Source organism: Natrix helvetica, assembly GCF_964273705.1.
Source record: "Natrix helvetica genome assembly, chromosome: 6".
Lineage (NCBI taxonomy): Eukaryota > Metazoa > Chordata > Lepidosauria > Squamata > Natricidae > Natrix > Natrix helvetica.
In genome coordinates this window covers 69,030,903-69,054,683 of record NC_138553.1, presented here as the reverse complement: position 1 = coordinate 69,054,683, position 23,781 = coordinate 69,030,903, and the positions used below count along the sequence as shown (strand labels likewise).

Sequence of the window (23,781 nt, the reverse complement as noted above, 5' to 3'; positions counted from 1 at the left end):
TATAAGATTTTTGTTGCTTACTAACAACATAAAATTTTTATACTGTGGCCCAAAGTAGCACATTACGCTACTTTTCCACATGGTAGAAAACAATGTGAAAACATTAAACCACACACATAATAGTGTTACATAAAAACAACTATTTAGTATACTTCCTATGTAATTATATGAAAACATATCTTGAATGTATGTACTTTGCATTGAAATGTAGTTGACATTATATGCAGTATATATACTATATGGAGGTTTTTCACGTAAGTGAAATGAATAGGATCAAATAGTATTGATCTTTCACTGGCATGTCCAGGTTTTAATTAGTGCAACATAACTCTAGCAAAAACAATTTCACACTTGTCAAAATTTATTTTCCAAAAGAAACAGGGAGCTTTTCCAACAATACTAATTTGGATTTCAAATTTAAAGTAATAGGGGGCAGTGCAGTAAAATTCAATCCAATTCCACTGGTGCCAGGAATATGCGCAAGGACTTTGTGAGTTGTCTTGTAACGTGACAGTTGAGTTGAATTCATCTCCATAAGTACATGTGTATATGAGAACATAAGTGGGTCGCCTGGTTTGAGGTCTTCCCTTTTGTCATATCTGTAAGAGAATGAACAGTGTAAGGTAAAGACTTGAACTATACTCCATTCAAGAGACTTATGTTGTGGCCAAGCAAGATAAAGGATCATTGTGAAAACAATATAGGAAACAACCATGAAGCAGGGAATAATTACACAGCAGGGAGAATTCTTAAAAGGACATTTGGTAACTGGATGCTAAATTACTTCGTGAAAGAACCTGAATTTTTTAATATAGGATCACGTCAATCATAGCAGAAAACAGGAAGGGAAGGCAGTACAAACAGTATTAAAGCTGTATTTAAAGTAGTTCCATAGCTGTTGGAAGACAAGTTGTAAACAAGTGATACAGAACAGAATGGGCACAGAAATAGTTGGTTTACGAATTTGACAGTTCAGAATCGTTTATTAGCCACAAAAAAGCAACAATACTATAGGTAATGGAATGCTATAGAAAAAAGTAAAACAGGTCTGTAGAATGGTACAGAGCTATCCCCAATTGTAGCTATGGGGAAGACTAGTAATGGCCGGAGGAAATTTAGTTAAATAAAGTGTGTCTCTTGTGTTACCTTCTAAATTCTCTGTTATTTGAAACAAGTTCCCAACCCCTACAGGCAACACAAGCCTATTGAATAGGATTTTGGGAGTCTTTATCCAGCAAATTATTTAGATCAGGGATGGCTACTTACAGTCTTAGGGCTACAAGCTGTCTCCAGCCACTTCCTAGGGCCTATTCTGAATGTAATTGCTGAAAACCGATGGTGCTGGTATGGTTTTCAGACAAATGAAATCAGTAGCAAAATTTATCCAGCTGCTTCCCCACAAAATAAAAAATAAAAGTCCTTCTCTCAATTCTATGTGTACCACTCTTTGCCCTTTGTGACCTTCAGATTGCCAACAAATATTGACTGATAAATGTAGGTCTCGGCAACAGTAGGCTAAGGAAAGTGATTGAAAATTCAACTTCTCAGTGCAATGCAACTCCCTAATTTAGACAAATCTCCTTCCATGAGCAAAAGCTCCAATGAGTGTTTATCTAAACAGAATAAAGGTTGGAAAGGGGCCTTGGAGGTCTTCTAGTCCAACCCCTTGCTCAAGCAGGAGACACTATCATTCCTGACAAGTGGCTGTCCGGTCTCTTCTTAAAAGCCTCCAGTGATGGAGCACCCACGACTTCTGAAGGTAAGCCATTCCACTGCTTAATTGTTCTTAGTGTTAGGATTTTTTTCCTTATTTCTACGTTGCTTTTTTCCTTAATTAGTTTCCATTCATTGTTTCTTGTCTTGCCTTCTGGTACTTTAGAAAATAAAAGTTGATGTCCTCTTCCTTGTGGCAGCTTTTCAAATATTGGGACACTGCTATCATGTTACCCCTAGAACTTCTTTTCACTAGACATATTCAATTCCTGTAACTGTTCATGTTTTAGCCTCCAGTCCCCTAACCATCTTGTTGCTTTTTTCTGCACCCTTTCCAGAGTCACAAAATCTTTTTTATAATATGGTGACCAAAACTGGATGTAGTATTCCAAGTATAGTCTCACTAAGGCTTTATAAAATGGAACTAATACTTCATGTGACCTTGATTCTATCCCTGTGATAATGCAACCTAGAATTTCAATTGCTTTAGAATATAATTTATATCTTACTTTATATGATATAGTGTATAAACTAAATATATTATACTTTATGTGTTTATACATTATATTATACTTTATATAATATAGTTTATAATATAATTTATATCTTACTTTGTAAGTAAATGATATAATCCAATGGACTTAGTTCTCTATGAGCACATAAAATAAAAGTAAGCAATTTGTGAATTGTACTCAACTTAGAAAGCACATCATTTGGCATCAACTGCCCAGAGCTGATGAATTTGGCAAAAAGGAAATATGGAATGAGCCCATGCACTTGGGTTTTGAGTGGTGTTTTAACATTTAAATATCTATTAATCACCACTACGGTTTATTTCCAGAAGAATTTTGCAAACCAACTGATTCTTCAATCAATTCTGGTATAAATTTCCAGAATGAATCTCACATTTTCATTCTAACAAAGCTCCTGTTACAGGCCTTCAGTGCCTGTCTATGTCTTTTGGCTTCACTGGCAAGATAATTTTGAGTGGGAGGAAAATTATTCCGTCTTCATGCACTGACTATCTCAGCATCCTTCAACAGTGAGGAGGATGGAAGAGAATAGTACTTGTGGAAAGAGGACAGAGACTGAAGGAGCTAATAGGAGAGCCTGACTGGCTGGCTCCAGTTAATCATACCAATTAATGCCTTCAGTCTTGCTTGGTATTTGTATTCTGCTCCCATCCATCTTTCCCTTTTAATATTTATGAGCTGAAGAGCTTCCAGATTGCCAAATTCTTGTCTGCCAACTTTCAGTCTCACTGAAGAACATATGCAATGAAAATAACATGGCATCTCCAAGTCCCTGGAGCATGCATATAAATGGCACACAATTTGTACACTGCATTAAACCAGCGAACACATGCTGTATCTCATTTCCCCTGTTCCATTCACAGCTCAGCTTTGGTGGATGACTCCCTGTGATTAGGCAAACATGGATGAGCATCATTCCTCATTAACACTAACTAAAATCTGCACTCAACTAATAAACCAGGGTTTCCCATCAACCAGAAGTGATAGACATTCCATCTTCAAAAGTCATACTTCCTACTAAAGGAACTATACATTCCCATAAATTAGAGTAGATAAAGGTGTGGTGCAAAAGCATCTACAAACCAACAAATGGCCATGCTTTAACATTCTGAGTACTATTAATCAGACGTGGTGACTATCCTGTGTTTTTGTACTACCAATTAACAACAAGTGGTGCATTCTGATTAACCTGATGTAATTATTAAGGTAAGAACTTAGTATATGCATTCACATTAACTAGCCGGAGTGGTTTAACATGTTGTGTAAATGTGGCCTTAAGAGTATAGTCCAAGGAGCCTCTTTTCCATCTACAAAAAATTCCTCCTCTAGAATTTCATATTAGTAACCAGGTTGATATGTCAGCTTTACCTTTTAATTGAAACAAGAACTTTGTGCTAGCTGCTGGATAAAACTAAACAACTGGCCAATGCTTCGGGCAGTGCTTCCCTTTGACTAAGCTGTTATTAGAATACAGATTCTCTTAAATATTATTCTAACATTCCTGACCTGAATAAATCCTTTCATCCAAAATCAAAGCTTATAATGCTAAGAACATCAATCTTGGCCAGACGCAGTTTTTATGTCAAGCCTACTGCAGACCATCTTCAAAGCAAGGCAATAAAATGTCTGTGATTTTCTTAAGGCTTTGTTGTGCAAGAGAATTAAAGATCAGAAGGTTCCAGGGAATTTATTTTGATCATCAAGTCTTAAATGAACATGCATAAAAGAATGGTTCTCCCTCGGATCAAGCATGGAGTGTAGCCTACCTGGAAGGAGGACATGGCACCATTTCCCCAAAAAATCTTGCCAAGAAACAGCAAGGATTGCTGTTTCCAGGAGTCAACACTGACTCGAAGGCACCAAAAGAACAAAACAAAAATCCTCTCTTAACAAACAATAAAACTTTATCTTGACCTACAAAATATATGCATTTCAATCAAACGTTCAGTCAAGAAATTGAATTGAGACTAAATCATACTGCCCTGGTGGTTCTCCCAGATTCTCTCAACAATGGGATTATTCTGCACTGTCTTTGCAGTGGTTCTAGTCCTTTCTGCTGAATCATATGCAGAAAGAGACTAGAGAGTTATCTATCATGGTCTTCAATATCTACATAAAATGATTAGGAAAGGTCATTTGGAACTTTGGTGTAGGGTTCCAGGGATATGTTGATGATATTGTTTCTACTGCTTTTTATCAACCAACTCTTATCTAAGTTCATTAATAGGTTGAAATGATCCAAATTGAAATTAAATCCAGGCAAAGCAAAGATGCGGTTGGTTAAAAGTAAACTGAATGGCTGAGATTCAAACCCTTTGGCGATGAGGCTACACTTCCCCTATAGATCAAGTAAGGAGTCCAAAATGCCCAACCTGCTCCTTGCTGCCAACTGGAACTGCAGGTGTTACGTCTACTGAGAAAATTTGCACAAGTACGGCTCATGACCCAGCTCTGATCCTTCCCCAAATGAGTCAAATTTGGGCATCCTAAGTTCTATGAAATAACTTGCATAAATTAGCATGAAAAATCATCCAGAAACTTAGTAATAACTAATGGGAAATGTTGCCAGAAGGCTGCAAAGCTGTGCAAACTATGGAGGTCATGTAGTAGTAGTTGTTGCTGTTAGTTGCAAAGTCGTGACCGACCCATCGCGACCCCATGGACAACATTCCTCCTGGCCTTCCTGCCCTCTACCACCCCCCAGAGTCCATTTAAGCTCACGCCTACTGCTTCAGTGACTTCATCCAGGCACCTCATTCTCTGTCATCCCCTTCTTCTTTTGCCTTCAATCTTTCCCAGCATTAGGCTCCTCTCCAGCGAATCCTTCCTTCTCATTAGATGACTAAAGTATTTGAGTTTCCGTTTCAGGATCTGGCTTCTAAAGAGCAGTCAGGGTTGATCTCCTCTAGGACCGACCGGTTTGATCGCCTTGCAGTCCAAGGGACTCGCGGGAATCTTCTCCAGCACCATAGTCCAAAGGCCTCAATTCTTTGGCGCTCAGCCTTTCTTATGGTCCAACTTTCACAGCCATACATTGCAACTGGGAAAACCATAGCCTTGACTATACGCATTTTTATTGGCAGGGTGATGTCTCTGCTTTTTAGTATGCGGTCTAGATTTGCCATAGCTTTCCTCCCCAGGAGCAAGCGCCTTTTAATTTCTTGGCTGCAGTCCCCATCTGCAATGATCTTGGAGCCCAGGAAAATAAAATCTGTAACTACCTCCATTTCTTCCCCATCTATTTGCCAGGAATTGAGAGGGCTGTATGCTATGATCTTAGTTTTCTTAATGTCCAACTTTTGCACTCTCCTCCTTCACCCATGTCACAAGGTGAAGTGCCTCTTCACCTACTGCCATTAGAGTGGTATCATCGGCATATCTGAGGTTGTTGATATTTCTCCCAGCAATCTTGGTCATGTAGTACCCAGGCCAAAACATGGCCTACTACTTATAAGGCAAATATTGTTCGTATTAACATTGAGAAGCCATTAGAATCTATATGGAAAACCCTTCTGAAAATGCCCTTGCTGTCATAACAGGCATGTAGGAAAACTCCTTTCAAGCTCCCTCTGGAGTTGCATTTAATCACCACGATTTCACTGTACAGAAAGGCAATAAAGGTGTATCTTTTTATCCAGGATTTTATCTTTTAATTAGTTTAGTATTTGTTTTAATGTTTTAAACCTTTTCAGCTATCCCAAATTGCTTGCCTAAACAGAAAGAGAAGCTATAAAACAAATAAGTGGATTTGCATATATTTAATTGACGATTGAGATTTTTGAATGAGTTAGTACACCCTGATTTTGAAATATGCAACATCTTTACCCGGATTTCTATTAATGTAATTTGGCAACAACTAGGGTTAACCAAGTTTTTTAACCTTTGCGCACAGAGGTATCAGATTTATATTAATTGAAAAATATCTTCCTTTGTTGTTTGCAAAAATTTAATAAACAATTTTAAACATCTGCTTACAACTCCAAAATTAGTTTGATTTTACAGACAAAATGTAAAAAAACCATTAAAAACTTGTTTTTAATTGTTAGTTTGCCAGAAGGTAGCTTGAACCTAGGTACATATGTTGCATAAAAGCAGGAGCTCCTTATTTGAAACTAAATAACCAAAACACACAAAACTAATTTCTGACACACCTCTCAAATTAGGATCTATACCGAAAACCCTTCTGAAAATGCCCTTGCTGTCAAGGGGATCTGTTTAGATATAAATATCTTTGGTCTAATGAACACTCTGGAATACAGAAAGCAAATGTCCTTATCCAGGGGTCCCAAACATCTCAGACCACAAACAATTTGGGTGCCAACCGAAAAATCCGCTAAATGTTTCACTCAGGTCATGAACACATCCTCAGGTACTGAATAAACACAGCCACAGAGATTTCCCCTTCCGTGCCATTTTTTGTGTGTGCGTGCATGCGCAGTCAGTCTTGCTTCTGGTAATGACCAAATCGGGTGCTGACCAAAGTCCTGGAACGGATTACGGTCGGCACCCGAGGTCCCACTGTTATCAGGCCAAGCACCAAGCTAGGCAGAATTTTGATGCCTGGTGGCCATATTTAATATTTTGGAATGGCAGAGCTGGATAGTGATGAAAAAAATGGAGCATTTTCCCTGTACTACCTTTGCAGTACATTGGTTTGGTTTCCCACCTCCAAATGGTCAGAGTAATAGTGAAGTAATAAGAGGGCTATAGAGACAAACAAAACCTAAGTTTGGAGGCCACTCATTACACACTCCTCCTGCCTCACGAAAGCTGATGAGATTTAAAAAGTAGCCTTACACAACCTTGCTAAGAAATCAGAGGTAAACGATCTGTGACCTTTCAAAGATGTTGCTGAAAATGGATGCCCACCGTCTTCCAGTACTGGTTATCCTCACCAGGATTGCTGGGAGTTGTAGTTGAGCAATCTTTAGAGGGTCACAGGTTCTTTTATTCTGATCTATATAATAGGGTAGTGATGGCAAACCTTTTTGTTGTTTCGTGCTGAAAGTGTGTGCATGCCACGACAGCACATGTGCACACCTGCCCCCATAATGCAATGCATGTGCAACACCTCCCTGCACCCAACCCCTCTGTGCATGCGCGAGTGACCCACCCATGCTCCTCCCCCACGCGTAGGCCTCCCTGCAGCCTCCTGGGACCAAAAACAGGCTGCGGGGGGAGGGCACACCCTCTGTGCTCTGTCCCCACCCCCGCACATGTGTGCACAATCTCACCCCCCCGCTTGGGTGCGCATCTCCCCCCCCCGCACATGTGCACCATAGAACCGAAAATCAGCTGGCCGATGGGAGGCGCACATGCAAGCGCAGTGGAGCTGAGCTGGGGCAATAGCTCACATGCCCGCAGAGAGGGCTCTGCATGCCACCTGTGGCACACGTGCCATAGATTCACCATCACGGTAATGGGGTCTCAGTTTTAGGTTATCTGCATGTTGGTTCCTATTTTATGCTTGGCATCTCACTTTTCGGCAAAGAGTAGAACTACTAGGAGACAAAGAATAGACAACCTGACCCTTCCTTCTGTCTTGCTGATGAATTCCTATGCAACATTCTGACTAAGAATTTGAAGAATATTAGCTCTGAATAGACAAAAATAAATATAAGAGCAAGAGATCACCACAATGATAATCTCATTCATATATCAGAGGTGTCCAACCTTGGCAACTTTTAAGGCTTGTGGACTTCAATGCCCAGAATTCCCCCATGACTGGCTGGGAAATTCTGGGAGTTGAAATCCACAATTCTTAAAAGTTGCCAAGGTTGGACACCTCTGATATATAACAAACTTCAAAAGATAATCTTTCTTATACACACAAACACACACAATAGACTTACTTCCAATCCAAATTGACTTCTAAAAACCGAGACACACCAGTCTGTGCTGCAGCCCCATCAATGTGGATAGAAACATCTGCAGAAAAACAAAAACAAACAAACCCAAAATCCAAAACACATATAGGTGAAAGCGAGGAGAGATTAATGGGCAAGCTTGTGGATTTGTATTTCTTTTATTCTTTGAAAAAATCCTAAATTCCAAAAAACTGGAGTAGAAAATGCTATTTAAATGGCTATTATACCGGAGATTCTAGGTGTGGAATATATATACTTAAAATTAATGAATAAGGTGCTCAACCTAGAATTTAGTCCATTTTTTAAAAAAATAATTAAAGGAGCAGCTCATGTGAGGTGGGGAAAAAGCGAAGCACCAACATTTAGCGACTTATTTACTCACAGAAGTGCCTGTGGGCCTCAACAAAATGAAAACAGCACTTTCTATGGAAGTTATCTCCTGTTCATGCTTTCGCTCCTTGGGTATCTGGAAAGAGGCACTGAAACAGCCATATTGAGCATTCAAAATACCCCTCTATGTATTGCCTGAGAAGACTCTTTGGTGAACTCAACACATGCTTGTTACTGTATATTTTCATAACCCTTGCAAACCCCTTCCTATATAGCTTTGTAAAGATGCTGCTAAGAATGATAAAACTATCCATCACTTGATTGCCAACTATGAGAATACTAGGATCAAATACAGGTAGTCCTCGACCTATGAATACAATTGAGCCCAACATGTCTGTTGTTAAGTGAGATATTTATTTAGCGAGTTTTGCCTCATTTTACAACCATTCTTGCCTCTGTTGTTAACCGAATCACTGCAGTTGGTAAGTTAGTAACCTGGTTGTTAAGTGAACCTGGCTTCCCCATGGACTTTGCTCATCGGAAGGTTGCAAAAGATGATCGCATGATCTTGGGACATAACAATGGTCATAAATATGAACTAAAATTGCCAAGCATCTGAACTTAGGTCACATGATCCTGGGGATGCTGCAAAGATCATAAGTGTGAAAATGATTTTCAGTGCCGTTTTGTAACTTTGACTAAATGAACTGTTGTAAGTCGAAGACTATCTGTAATTAGGACGGGGGTCATCCAATGAAAGTGGCTGGAAGATTTAGAACGGGTACAGGAAAGCACTTCTTACACAGAACGAAATAAATCCTGGCATTTGTTATGCCAAGACACAGCAATGGATGGGCCCTCATTTGGATGGCTTTAAAAGCAGGACAAGTCTACTAAGGGATAATTACTTAGCATCATTCTGGGTTTGGGGTGGGGTGGGGGGAGAGAACACCACTTGCAGACAAACAATAGAAGGATATTGCCTACTTATGAGTCCCCACTATAATATAAATTACCATATTTTTCAGAAAATAAGATGCACCTCTTTGCCTCAAAAAAGAGGCTGAAAATCTGGGTGGGTCTTATACGCTGAATACAGCATTTTTTGCCTCCCGAAACCCCACCCCCTTCACCAAAACGGCCATGCATAGCCTTTAGGAGGTTTCCAGAGTCCTCCTGGGGGCTGGGGAGGACAGAAATGAGCGAAAAACGGGCCGTTTTTTGCTCATTTTTGCGGGGCCCCACCCCTTAGGACAGCGATGGCGAACCTTTTTTGGCTCGGGTGCCACAAGTGGGGGGAACGCAGGGAGGTTGTGTGCGGGCATGTTGCACCCATAATGCAATGTGCAACCCCCCAGTGCGCACGCGCGCACTACAGACACTCCCCCCCCATTTTTACATGCTTTTTTCGCCCTCCCCAGGCTCCAGAGGCTTTATAGGACCCTAGGGAGGGCGAAAAGAGCCTCCCCCACCCCCCGGGGGCCCTCCGGAGGCTTCAGGGATCGTCCGGAGGCGTCCCTGAAGCCTTTGGAACGCTTAAAACGACTTCAGGGACTGTCCAGAGGCTCCCCTGACGCCTTCGGAGCGCTTAAAACTGGAAGTGACTATCTGAACGTAAGAAAATATATGGCATTGCCATGTAATTCATAGTATAGTGCACAAGTGACCACACTCTTCTTGACATCACAGTTAACAATCTCCATTGTCAGTACTGTTACCATTGTTAAAGCAGTTAATTTAATAATATGTACCAACATCATGCCCTCTTTATGCCACTTAACATATGTAAAGCACTACAGCTTTAGGGACCGTACTGGTTGGGGACTTGAATCTACACACCTTCCCGTTGTCAGATTAAAGAACACCGTTCTATGCTATTAACATCCTATTCCTAATTACTTTCACGGCATGGGTTCCTCTGATTCTACAGGGGTTTCAAAATGTATAAAAGGTAAAGGTTCCCCTCCCACATATGCGCAAGTCATTCCTGACTCTAGGGGTCAGTGCTCATCTCCATTTCAAAGCCGAAGTGCCAGCGCTGTCCAAAGACATCTCCGTGGTCCTGTGGTCGGCCTGACTAAATACTGAAGATGCACAGAACGCTGTTAACTTCCCATCAAAGCTGGTTCCTATTTTTCTACTTGCATTTTTACATGCTTTCGAACTGCTAGATTGGCAGAAGCTGGGACAAGTAACAGGAGCTCACTCCGTTACGCGGCGCTAGGGATTCGAATTGCCAAACTGCCAACCTTTCTGATCGACAAGCTCAGCATCTTAGCCACTGAGCCACCGCATCCCCTTTCAATGTATGCAAATATGTAATTCATAGGACTTTCAACGTATTTTGTTTTGTGGACGGTGTTGTCCTTCTCACACCTTCTCACCCTTATCATAGTCACACCCTCAAAATGGGGAAAGGCAGAGTAAGGCTTAAAAGAGCAAGCTTTAAAGCTGTCACTTTATCTCTTGAAACCTCACAGAGTGCAGCAACAAAAAAGGGCCCATGTGTTTAGTTCCATCCAATCTGCAGAAAGGGCCGCAAAAGATAACCAAGCCGCCAGGTGAGTTTTTTTTTATCAACCCAGTTTTACTCACCTGATGTTGGAGGTACCAGCTGGTGTAGTTTTTGCATAGCAACTCCTCCAGGATAATTGAAGTGGGACACATAGAGCGATGCTCCTGAGTAAGCAGCATTAGCAAAAAGGTGTGCTATAACAAACAGAGTGCCTAATTTGTATAACCATGATTTCTTGTAATTGTTTAGACTGCGTAGAAAAGAAAAATAGTGCATTTAGTGGGAACAATATATCCAACTCCAAAACACAGCTGTTGAAAGATCACATTGAATGTTAGGTTACATGAATTGTAGGTGTCATTTTTTTTATTGTATTAAACTTGTTTACTGTCAGAGGCGAGAGCCCTTGGATTACATTTTACATGCACAATTTCCTTTGAAATTTGCATTTCCATCTTCAGTTATAGTGTGGTTCAGCATGATACTCAAATCCTAAACTGCAATTAACCCTAGCTCTAAAATACAGGTCAAAGTCAAGCTGATTTAGAATATTATACACTGATCTAGTCCATTTATTCAGATTGATACTAAACCCTGATTAGATAGAAATGAAAATAAAACTTTGCAATCTTGGAAGAAGTTCAAACCTTTAGTGCAGAGGTCCCCAACCCCTGAGTCACGGACCTCGTTGAGAACCAGGCAATGCAAGCGGTGGCAAACATGCAAAGCTTCATTTGTACATGCGGCTTCATTAGATTGCGCACACAAAACCACTCTCCCCCCCCCACTCCACCACCAGTCCATGGAGCCAGAAAGGTTTGGGACTGCTGTTTTACTAGACTTTAAAGAGCAACAGCGGGGCAGAACTTACTACATATAATATGCACTAACAAAATGAGATTTGTTTTTATGGGGATTTTTTGTTTCAAACTTTGTAAAGACAGAGGTTAGTTGGCCGTGGTTTAAAATTCACAGGACTAAACAGCTTGCATATTTTCTAATCCAAAAAGGTCATGGGAAATGTCACTCTTCATCCATTTTACATCTCATTCACTCTCATCAGGTCTTAAGGCCAATATTAAGTGACTGGTGCCCTGAGGGAATGACAAAATAAGGATCTTTTATTCCAAGTCAGCCTTTCCCAATCCGGGGCCCACAAAATGATTAAGACTGCAACTCCAAGAACTCCTAACAAGGTTGTTTGGACAACAATGTGATTGGTAAACTACTTGTTTCCCCGAAAATAAGACCTCCTTGGATAAGAAGCCCAATCGGGCTTTTGAGCACATGCACTAAAATAAACCCTCCCCAAAAATATTGCAACACAGCAGCCGCCATGAGGTGGCCACGCTCACCGCCTCCTGCACCTCAAAAATAATAAAACTTCTCCGAAAATAAGGCCAAGAGCTTATTTCAGGGGGTCAAAAGAAAACAAGACCCTGTCTTATTTTCAGGGAAACACAGTAGCAAGTGATGAATAATGAAGTCAAGATCTTGAAACAGAAATTAAATATAGTATGTACAAGTACACTTACATTCGCGAGCAACCTTTGGCAGCCACTATATTCAAAACTGGAAATGTATATATTATAAACCGCAGCTCTTTGTGTGGGAGAAAGGAATACAGGAAAATAAAACCAAGTGAGGGTAGAATTAATATCCAACATCTTCGGTCTACTGCTCCTAGTGGTAGAAATACAATACTGCAACCCATAGCGCGAGGCAAGGCAGAATAAAAATACCACAAAAAAGGCGAGGTCTTTAAAAAAGGCAGTTAAGGAATTTTTTATTATTATTATTGAAAAAGGCTATCTGAATTAATAATTTTTTCAGTGTGGTACCTTCTACATTTCTAAAATTGTCTAGACCATCGTAGAGCCACTTGAAACTTTCTACAAAAACTAGCACTTTTTTCAATCTTTTCCTATGTTTTTGTTTGTTTGCCGCATGAATAAGCTACGTTATCATAGATAACATTATAAAACATATCCAGTGAGATACAAAATCACCTCTTACATTTAGTACTGGTATGGAAAAAAGTAAAAAGTATGTATAAACATCCCCCATTCCCAATTACCTCACTTCAGATGCCCCTAATTTGTCACTGAAGAACTCGTGACCTAAGTCTAGACTTTTGTGTAACCAACAAAACCACACAATACATTGTGTGATGAGAAATCACAGATTTAGCAGAATTCCATTGTTTGAGATGCGATGCACCGTAGGTTTAACATTTTTTGAACTGAGGTACCTCAAATGAGCTAACCTAAGGATACATTCAAAATTTGGAACTCATGACATCAAAGGGAGTGAAATTTGGGGGATTTGGTTACTAGCTGCTGCTGCTACACTGCTAGGATTCTGCTGGGATGACATGATCTTCATTTTCAACATTCTGTGACAGTTTCCCAGCCAATCCCACACCTTCTCCAACCCAGCAGCAGTCACCTGCTGCCAAAGGAAAGGAAGGAGGGAGGAAGGAACAAGGAGAAAGGAGCCTCCACACTCTTTTTCTGGATTATGCCCCCCCCCCATGTGTGCTCCCCCTATCTGTGCCACCTCTCAACAACTCCTCCCTGATTCACACAGCACCTCTGTCACACTCCCAGTCACACCCTTCCCAAAACATTATGCTCACCCATGGGACCTCCCCAACCAATGTGGCACATCTTGTGAAACCTGATGTACCATTCCTGTCCCCCATATACCATATTTTTCTGAGTATAAGAAGCCCCCCAAAAGAGGGGGAAAATCTGGGGGTTTGGGAGGCCTGCAAAGTGGCCCGAAAAATGGGCCCGTTTTTCACAAAAACAGTGCTGTTTTTGCCCTCCCAAGGCCTTCCAAACTCTGCATGGCCCCTTGGGTTATTTTTGCAAAAAATGGACCCGCTTTTGCAAAAAACGGACCATTTTTTGCTTGTTTTTTACCCTCCCCAGCCCCCAGGAGCACTCTTCAGGCCTCTCAAACTCTCTGCATGCTCCTTTTTCACAATAAATGGGGCATGCAGAGGGTTTGGGAGGCCTGCAGAGTGCTCCTGGGGGCAGAGGAGAGCAAAAGCCTTTTTTTTTTAATTGCCTCTTCAAAATCTTGGTGCGTCTTATACTCTGGTGCATCTTATAGTCCGAAAAATACAGTACCTCATGGCTCCCTTTCCCACCCACCAACTACCACATATCAGTCTTCAGGCCTTGTAACTTACTGCCGGCTTCCTCACTGACTTTTTCCCTTCAAGCAATGTAAATGAGGAAGCTGGCAGGAATGGGAGGGAAGATGGATGGGAGGGAGGGAGGGAGGGAGGAAGGGAGGAGTGGGAAAGGGGAGGAAAAGAAGGAGACAAAAAAAGAGGGGGAGGAGAGGGAAGGGAAGTAATTCTGATGTTTCCTGACAGCTTCCAATCAGGAAACTCAATGGAGATGCTGTAGCAAGTTGGAACCCCCATTCCTGGTGCTTTTTTGCCCCTCGTGGTCATTCTGTTATTCTATTTAGATAAAGAAGTATCTCTGAAATGATGACCCAAGAGCATGCAGGTTGTCCAATAAATTTTAAAATTGCTGCTGAAAACAATGAAATAATACTGTAGTTAAGCATGCTTTGTGGACTCTGCCCCTATCAACAAGCACAGAACTGATACCAGCAGGAAAAAAAGTGGCAGTGCACTCACTTTAACAAAATATATAAATATAAACAACTAAAGCACTTTTTCAGCTATAAAATTGAAGCCTTTTTCATAATGCACACTTTTTGCTATCTGCTTGCAAAGCTGGTTGAAGAACAAGACAACATATCTTTGGCACTTAGCAATCCAAAAGATTATAATTATGCTATTGGTTATGCATTCTGCCTTATGTACCTCTTTCCATTTGGAAATTTGTCAACAACAAAAAATGCATAACAACAAAGTGCATGCACACTTGCATTTGCATAACCAGCCTAAAAAAAAAAGGCAGAAGACATGCAAAAATAACAGGGATTTTATTGGAATCTGTGAACTCTTATTTTCAATTAGGTAAAGGTTCCCTTTGCTCATATGTGCTAGTCGTTCCCGACTCTAGGGGGCGGTGCTCATCTCCATTTCAAAGCTGAAGAGCCAGTGCTGTCTAAAGATGTCTCCATGGTCATGTGGCCAGCATGACTAAACGATGAAGGCGCACAGAACATTGTTACCTTCCTACCAAAGGTGGTTCCTATTTTTCTACTTGCATTTTTACATGCTTTCGAACTGCTAGGTTGGCAGAAGCTAGTACAAGTAACAGGAGCTCACTCTATTATATGGTGCTAGGGATTCGAACCACCAAACCGCCGATCTTTCGATCGACAAGCTTAACGTCTTAGCCACTGAGCCACTGCATCCCTAATTTTCAATTAGGAAAAAATAAAAAAAGGTATACCTAAGCAAAAAACAGTACACAATGATGCTTAAGTTTGTGGACCATTATGAATTTTCATTATTTCTATATAAATATGACATAAAACATGCTCTAACCTGTATACAATCCCTAAAAGTGGATAGAGAATGCAATTAAACAAGCCACAAACCTTTAAGCACCACTATATGTTTTCTTAACTTATCCCCACTACCATCCTGTCCCTTACCTCACTTTATTGCACATGACAGCAAAGATGGATCTGTGTCTCCTGTTGTATTAGCCAATGTGCTTTCTAAATCTTCCTAGCTTGGAGAAATAAAACAATACCAAACCACAAAATGAGCGTCACTGGGATGGTTCAAACAATTTCAAACTTATGGATTACTGTTCCGAACTTGGGACACTGAAAGCAACCATTTGAAATTCAGTCACTTATGTGCCACTTCTGAGGATTTAAAGGCTCCAGACTCAGTAAGAGAAAAAAATAGTTTTTAAGGCTGATATGACTCTTCCTATTCTGAGTGAAGTGAACTTTGTAGCACTTTTTACCTCATCTAGTTCTAGTTTTCCTTCTCACTTTGTGAATATTGAAATTCGTTTAAATTGTGCTTCAGAATTCTGTTTCCTCCAATGTTTAAAAGGATACTCCCCAGTTGGAGCTTTTATTTAAGACAACATTATACCAAAGTACTTTTCCCTCAGGCCACAAGAGCTGCCCCCAGAACAGAGAATCCAGAGCCACTGTGAGTCCTAAAAGGAGAAAAAAGCCAAAAGTGAGGAGCTATGCAGAATGGCAATGTCAGTTCAACATGCCTTGAACCAATAAATGTGACTGTCATTCCAGAACTGGATGGAAATCATCAGCCCATTACCTGAAATATTGATTTGACTGCACAGCTTGCAGAATCACAAGGCTGTGACTTGAAAGGGGCTGTAATTATTGTCCCTTCTGCCTGAGGTTAAGATTTGATTTCATAGGATTAAAAACATGGAGGCAAGGTCTGCCATTCAGATAGGACTTTGGGAGATATCTGGGGCTCCAGTTGGAATTAGCAAGGGAGCCTCTATGTGCAACAGGACTGGCTTATTCTCTTTTGTATTAAATATATTGCCAATTACTGTAGGACCTTCTTATAAGATAACTAAGTGCACAGATCTACTTGCACAATTGATGAACAAAGAGCAAAGCCCCGCAAAGGACTACATAAAGGTAAAGGTTCCCCTTGCACATATGAGCTAGTCATTCCTGACTCTAGGGGGCAGTGCTCATCCCTGCTTCAAAGCCGAAGATCCAGTGCTGTCTGAAGACGTCTCCATGGTCATGTGGCCAGCATGACTAAATGCCGAAGGCGCAGGGAACAGTTACCTTCCCATCAAAGGTGGTTCCTACTTTTCTACTTGCATTTTTACATACTTTCGAACTGCAAGGTTGGCAGAAGGTGGGACAAGTAACAGGAGCTCACTCCATTACGCGGCACTAGGGATTCGAACCGTCAAACTGCCAACTTTCTGATAACAAGCTCAGTGTCTTAACCACTGAACCACCACGTCCCTTTATAACTGCACACTATACTTAACTGCACACTAAACCATAGTGCAGAATTTTCCATCTTTTAAAATGAGATTTAGAAGTAATGCCATTTAAAATTTTGCAATGTAGTTTTAGAAGAGCCCCTTTTGAAGAAAACCCCACTAATTCAAAGCCACACTCACCTAACCAAAAAGCCCCTGCAGGAGCAGCATAGAAAAGCATTTTCATAACGGAGAGTTTTTTATTCAATAGAGTGATCAGCAGCATAAGACCCAGGAATATGCAAAGCTCCGCTCTGAAGACAATTATTGCCAAAGCCGAGAACCAAATAAATGGGCGGTGCTTTTGTTGCATCCAAGATGTAACAGCTAGTAAAACTGATTAACAAATGAACAGACAAATCGGGTATTAATAACTTTAGCTTGTTGATCGTTGTCAGGATCTAAATATAGCAAAGCAATTGACAAGCCTATTACATAATCAAAATCAAACTTTCAGTAAACGTTTTAAGTTCATCCCATTTAAAGCAAATTGTTGGATCATACATTGAATCATTGGAAGAGAATGACTGGAGATTGGGGAGGCACGTAACGTTCTAAAGAGAGAGTGGGGAGGTTGGAGTAAGGATCTTAATTCAGTTGGGCCAGAACTTTCTGATTTACTTTACTTTTGTGTTTGGGAGTGGAGATGGTTTCTAAATAATATTAAACAGGGTGGATGTGATTTAAATCCTAATTTTTAAAGAGCAACTGTCCAGCAGCGGCTCCTCCTATGACTTGATGTTGAGTCACTGACAGTCCCGTTCACTTTAATGGGACGGCTGGTGATGTGGCAGTGACAGAACGAGGTGAGGGACGTGGCAGGCAGCAGGTGAGTGGATGCCTGTTAAGAGGCGCTCCCATGATGGATCGGAAATGACAGGTGCTCTTTGATATTATATTTATAAGCTGTTTAGAAGGTTTCACATTCATTTTTACTGCTTGCCCTTCCTCCTCACTCTTAGAGCCTGGTGGTACAGATGCATTTCTCTTCAAACAATCATACAGTTTGTAGTGTACATAGATTTGCAAAACAAGGGGATAAAGGAATATTCCTGAACTTTGTTTTGATTTATCTCATGGGTATTGTGAAATTGTGAATGTATCAATGCAGTGCATGTTGTCTCAGCTTGTAGAGCTTGGATTCGCTGAGTGAGTTTCCCCAAAAATGTAAACGTTGCAAAATATACAGCTATGTATGCTACATAACTAAACTCCACTTCATGCTGAATAATCTAAATTATTAATTTATCTTAAATATAAAGCTATATTTAGACAGATGTTTACTCCAAAAGCATTTTACTAAAATAAATTTGATAAAAATAAAAACAAATCCAATTTAAAATTTAAAAATCTGATTTTTTTTATTTTTTATTTTTAAAAAAACCATCGATTTTTATCCACCCTGATATTAAGCCTCTTTGGGGGTGGGGTTTTATGTTTCTGATTTTCAGTAATTGTACTGGGAGACGAGTTCAAAAAATGTCTGTGTGGTTTCCCATCCCACAGCTTGGTGGGTTTAGGCACTCTTTTTATACACCTCAGTCATAGAGGGCATTCGTGTCTACTGGTCTTCTCAGCGTTGGGCAAGACAACATCTCAAGCCAATCACAACCCCTGTTGCTACGTATCATTGTGAACACTGATTTAGCATTATTTACCCGTCAAGGAAGGTTTTGAAAAGCACGCTCCGTACTCACCAATAGGCAGCGCAAATATGTTGGGGAGGGTACGAGTGCAGTAAAACATCAGGTGGAATTGAGTAGCTGTTATTAGGTAGAAAATCAGGGATACAGTAAACCCAAACTGCTTTCTCACTTCTTTGTGTAGCCGCCATAGGGCATAAATCACTGTCAAGCCTAGGGTTGCTCGGACTGATGGCAAAATAACATGAATAACAATGAAAAATCAGGTTTATTATCTGTAATAGAAATAATTAGAGGTAATGTTCACGATCTAAGTGACTTTGGCTACATAAAAGTATTAGAAATGACAATGATTTACCATACAATATTAAAAAAAACATAAAAGTGGCTGAATTTCATACCTATCAACTGGGAGTAGAATTTTGACATTTGTAAAAGGGACAATATATAGACGGCTGGACTGGAAAAAAGAGCAATAAAAATTGGACCAATGAATGTTCTCGGGACAACTCCAGGAAATTCATGATGATCATACTGCAATTAAAAAAAAATCCATAGATGTCTAGAAATAGCTGCAAAAAGAAATTCTATAATTTTATTATACTTCTTCTTTAGTTAAGAAAGAGCAAAGGTAACCCAAATTAGTGATCAATATGTTCGCTCCAAAATTCATACGGAAGCCACCAGGAATGTCATTAGTGGAATAGTTCTGGGGGATTTATCTGGAAATAAATGAGGACCTTCTGCAGTTTTCTTGGGAAGGTTTTTCAGAAGTGGTTTGCCCTTGCCTTCTTTCCAGGGCTGAGAGAAAGCGACTGGCCCAAGGTCATCCAACTAGAGTTGTGCCTAAAGGTTGAACTAGAACTCACAGTCTCCTAGTTTCTAGCATGATTCCTTAACTACTACACTAATTCTTCCTAGTTAAAAGTCTTGCTATTTTGTTACTCCTGATTATGGAAGAATCATGGAAATTTAAATAGTCTTTATTTGGAACACCAATTCATAAAATAAAGTTCCTCGCATGATTCTTAGATCATTCGTACTAAAACATATTCACAGAGATTTTTTTTTCTGAACTGGAGATCAGAAATTCACTAGTTGTGTCCACAGATTCAGATCAATGGATCTGTAGATTGTGCTATTAATTTTTACTTAATTGGAGTCATTGCAGCAAAACATGTTACTCACAAATTGGGAGATAAATTGAGCAAGATAACAAAGATGCCTCCAAAAGTCAAAACGCATGGGGAATTCTTGAGGACGGCATATATGGGTAAGTGGAGGCCACACGCGGCCTGTAGATTACACAGCTGTTTTTTTTAATGCAGTTGGTGAACAAAGTAGTAGAATTAAACACTTAATCCTGGATAATTCCTCAATCAGTTAATCCACAATGGCACACATTTCTTTTAATCCAGCTAAATGTTTAGCTATTGTTTCTATTCCTCTATATTCATGCAAAAATATACGACAGGCTATAATAATGTTCGACATAATAGAGTATTAGTATAATTACAAATGTTAAGATGGGATTGGCTTTGAAAATAACTCCGTAGCAAACTAAATTTAAAAGAGAACAATCAGAAAGTAACAAGACTTACCTGAGATAATTCCAGCTTCTTATACAAAATGTCATGTATAGCTTGAAGATTAAAGCTTTCCTCTACTTTTGTAAATGGGCACACAACTAAGTGAATGAAGGCAACAGCAACGATCAGTAGTAGCAGAAACGGTTGCCCTTGGGAGGGTTTCTTCTCAGCCATTCTGTATCCAAAATTCCCATCTACATTATTAGTTTAGGGAGGAGGAAATCAGAATGAGAAAACACATCTGACGTAGAAGGCAGACATTGAGCATATAGCAAAATGAAGAACAGACCTGGATAAGCACAAGCATTTGACCTGTCAGTAAATACTTTGGCTTTTTTTCCTGAAGATGAATGAAGATAGGTTTAACTGTAGTAGCTGCCTGGCTGCCCTTTCCAATTACACCATTGCTTTCCTGTAGAAAAGGACAGAACAGCAATATAGAATTGTTCTGGGCCTTCAAACTACTTTGCTCTCCCATTGTGTTTACCCAAAAATAAGACCGGGTCTTATTTTCTTTTAGGCTCCAAAATAAGCCCTAGGGTTTATTTTTGGGGGGTGTCTCCCCCCCCCCCCAATGTACGGTAAGCCCACTTCTGCTTGCTCGTGGCGGGGCAGGAGGCTGCATGGTGCCCCAGTGCCACTGCTAGGCAGGGGGGATGGAGCTGCCCCACGTGCCCCCCACTGGCTTACCTCAGGGCCCCTGCAGCCAGGACAAGCCACCCGTGCCCCAACACCTGCCTCGCCTTGTGACAGCAGCCCCGTCCAGCAGAACTCCCAGTGGCCGCCAGTCCATTTCTTCTGCTTCCACACAGCCGCAACAGAGCAGGAGGCCAAGCAATGTGCCGATGACGCAGCCACGAGGCAAGGGGGTGTGTGTGAAGCTGAGGTCCTGCTGCACATGGCTGCAGGTTGCACCACCCCCCCTCACACACACACACTTCAGCTCATGGCTGTGGCACTGCAAGCAACCAGATGGAATGGGCGGCCAGCCGGCTGCGCAGACTCTTAAGTAGTGCTTATTTTGGGGGTAGGGCTTACTATTAGCCCCACACATACCGTATTTTTCGGAGTATAAGATGCACCTTTTTCCCTCAAAAAAGAAGCTGAAAATCTGGGTGCGTCTTATACACTGAATACATTTCTGACCTCCTGAAACCTCGCCCCCTTCACCAAAATGGCATGCAGAGCCTGTAGGAGGTTTTCAGTGCTCCTGGGGACTGGGGAGGGCAGAAATGAGTGAAAAACAGGAAGTTTTTTGCTCAATTTTGCCTCCCCCCCAACGCTCAGGAGTACTCTGTAAGCCTCCTAAAGGCTATGCATGCCAATTTTTTTGACAAAAAATGGGCCCATTTTTGCAAAAAACAGGCAATTTTTTGCTCATTTTTGGACCCTCCCACCCCTCCAGGAGCACTCTACAATCCTCCTAAAGGCTATTCATGCCTTTTTTTTAAAAAAAGGGCACTTTTTTGCAAAAAAAGGGCTGTTTTGGGAGGTCTGCAGAGTGCAAAAACTTTTTTTTTAATTTGCCTCTTCAAAACCTTGGTGCGTCTTATACTCTGGTGCATCTTATACTCTAGTGCGTCTCATACTCTGAAAAATACGGTAAAAAATATGCTAAAGCTTATTTTTTGGTTAGATCTTATTTTCAGGGAAACAGGGTTCTATTCAATTACATTTGCAAAAAGGGACTGAAAAGGCACAAGGTATTTAAATATCATACCACCACCCTATACTTTCAGAAAACATGTTTTGAAATGAAAATGTTTCCCTTTTGATACTAAAATGTAGCCACTGCTTTGGAGCTCCTCCTTCTCCAAAGTTTACCAAGTGCAGAAGCAGTCAGAGGTCAAATTTGGGAAGCACACTGAAATTTCCCAGCATCAGAAACCTTAAAATCAGAAGTTTGCCATAGATCCATTTCTCAGTACGCAGGAACTTTGGAAGAGAGTGACCATGTCATGTTAGAATTCAATGTAATACAAACACAAACAATAGAACAAAATCAAAGCAGTGTCTTAGACATTAAAAAAGCTGATTTCAACCAACTTGGATAGATCTTAGGAAGGATTCCATAGATGAAAATCTTAAAGGGGAAAACTCAGTAAGTTTGAGAAACTCTGAAAAATGTGACGGTATTTATATGGTGTGAAATTTCTGCACTCAGTGGAATGCAAGAGGGATGGCGACAATTCCATAAACTCTGCACACCCTTAAATATTTTCCCTATGCAATCCCATTAGAGATAATTCAGAAGCTACAGTTGGTCCAGAATATGGAAGCTTTGATAATTATTAGATAACCCCTGGTCCATTGGCTCACCTTTCCAATATAAGTAATAAACCTGGATTAAGGTATTAGATTTAGGAGCAGGGGAGACACAGCTTGTAGTTTATGTTTAATTGTGAAACTTATTGGTTGACCTTGGGCAGGTCACTCTCTCTCAATCCAACCCATCTTCACAGGGTTCTTGTTGTGGGGGAAAAGAGAAAGAAGGAATATTGATATGTATGTTTGCTGCCTTGAGTTACTTATAAAGTACTAAAAATGAGATAACAAAGAAGGAAGGAAGGAAGGAAGGAAGGAAGGAAGGAAGGAAGGAAGGAAGGAAGGGTTGATTTTCCTCTCATGAGCCTTACTAGATTCTTCCTCCTGCCTGTGGAACAGCCTGTCACTTTACTCGGGGGAGAGAGGATAAAGGAAGCCAAGGACCAGTGGAAAAACTGAACTCCCATTCCAGCATATTTCCTTCCCTCCAGGCAGGCAAGTTTCCCTCATTATTTCTTAAGCAAGACAGAGATTGAAGGAAATTTCAGGCAAATATTTTAAATATCAAAGCGGAAAGGGGAAAAAAAATCCTTTTTTAAATTGAATTGTTCATTTCCTGCCTTTCCCCAACAGTTCAAAAGTGAGACAATGCAGCTGTCTTCTCCATTTGTTTTATTCCCAACCATTCTGAGAGGCAGGCTGTGCCGAGAACAAGAGAGAGAATGAGAGAAAGAGAGAGAGAAAGAGAGAGAGCAGGGGGGGCTGAAGTGCCCCCTGGGTCTAAGATCTAAGCCCCAGAGCTCACTGTAACAGCCAGCATTGCCAAAAAGACATTAAGAGTCGTTAAGCCATTTATTTTCCGAAGCTTCTTCTCCAGTAACATTGTATTACTAACTAGGGCATACAAAACCTTTGCCAGACCAATTCTCGAATACAGCTCGTCTGCCTGGAATCCACACTGTATATTGGACATTAATACGATTGGGTGAGTCTCCAGGGGTATTTCACGAGAAGAATATTCCACTCCTCTGCTTGCAATGGAATACCTTGTGCCGCTAGGCTTGAAATTTTGGGGCTTGGACAACCTGGAACTACATCCCCTTCGGTCTGACCTAAGCGTAGTACACAAAATCGTCTGCTGCAACGTCCTACCTGTCAATGACTACTTCAGTTTCAACCCCAATGAACACAACGGGGAAACAAAAGACATTCTAAAGCATGACGTCACAAGCCTGAAGAACGTACGTCCGTCGACGGTTCAGAATTCTCAGCGCTTCCTTTCGTGTGTGTGGTTTTTTTTTTAACCCCTACGTGGGCTTCTCATTGGCTCGGAGCGTGGCGAGCCGCGATTGGACCACGTGTTGGGAAACAGCACGAGGGTCTCCAC

The 23,781-nt window shown here is 40.8% G+C and overlaps 1 protein-coding gene across 2 annotated transcripts; it reads right to left on the bottom strand.

Annotated features, from left to right (window-relative positions):
• Positions 1-343: 343 nt before the first annotated feature.
• On the bottom strand, positions 344-23,692 carry ALG12 (ALG12 alpha-1,6-mannosyltransferase). 2 transcript variants are annotated; one of them, XM_081958169.1, is made up of 10 exons: positions 23,547-23,692; positions 20,142-20,323; positions 18,942-19,074; positions 18,595-18,768; positions 17,039-17,233; positions 15,972-16,075; positions 12,494-12,717; positions 11,039-11,208; positions 8,099-8,174; positions 344-599 (listed from the first exon to the last, which is right to left on the bottom strand). In XM_081958169.1, the coding sequence occupies exons 2-10, from the start codon at positions 20,301-20,303 to the stop codon at positions 362-364; spliced, it is 1,476 nt and encodes a 491-aa protein (XP_081814295.1). In that variant the 5' UTR covers positions 20,304-20,323; positions 23,547-23,692; the 3' UTR covers positions 344-361. The 2 variants fall into 2 exon arrangements, with proteins under 2 accessions (XP_081814295.1, XP_081814296.1); XM_081958170.1 differs by lacking the exon at positions 23,547-23,692 and adding an exon at positions 23,441-23,546.
• Between the last annotated feature and the right edge of the window lie 89 nt (positions 23,693-23,781).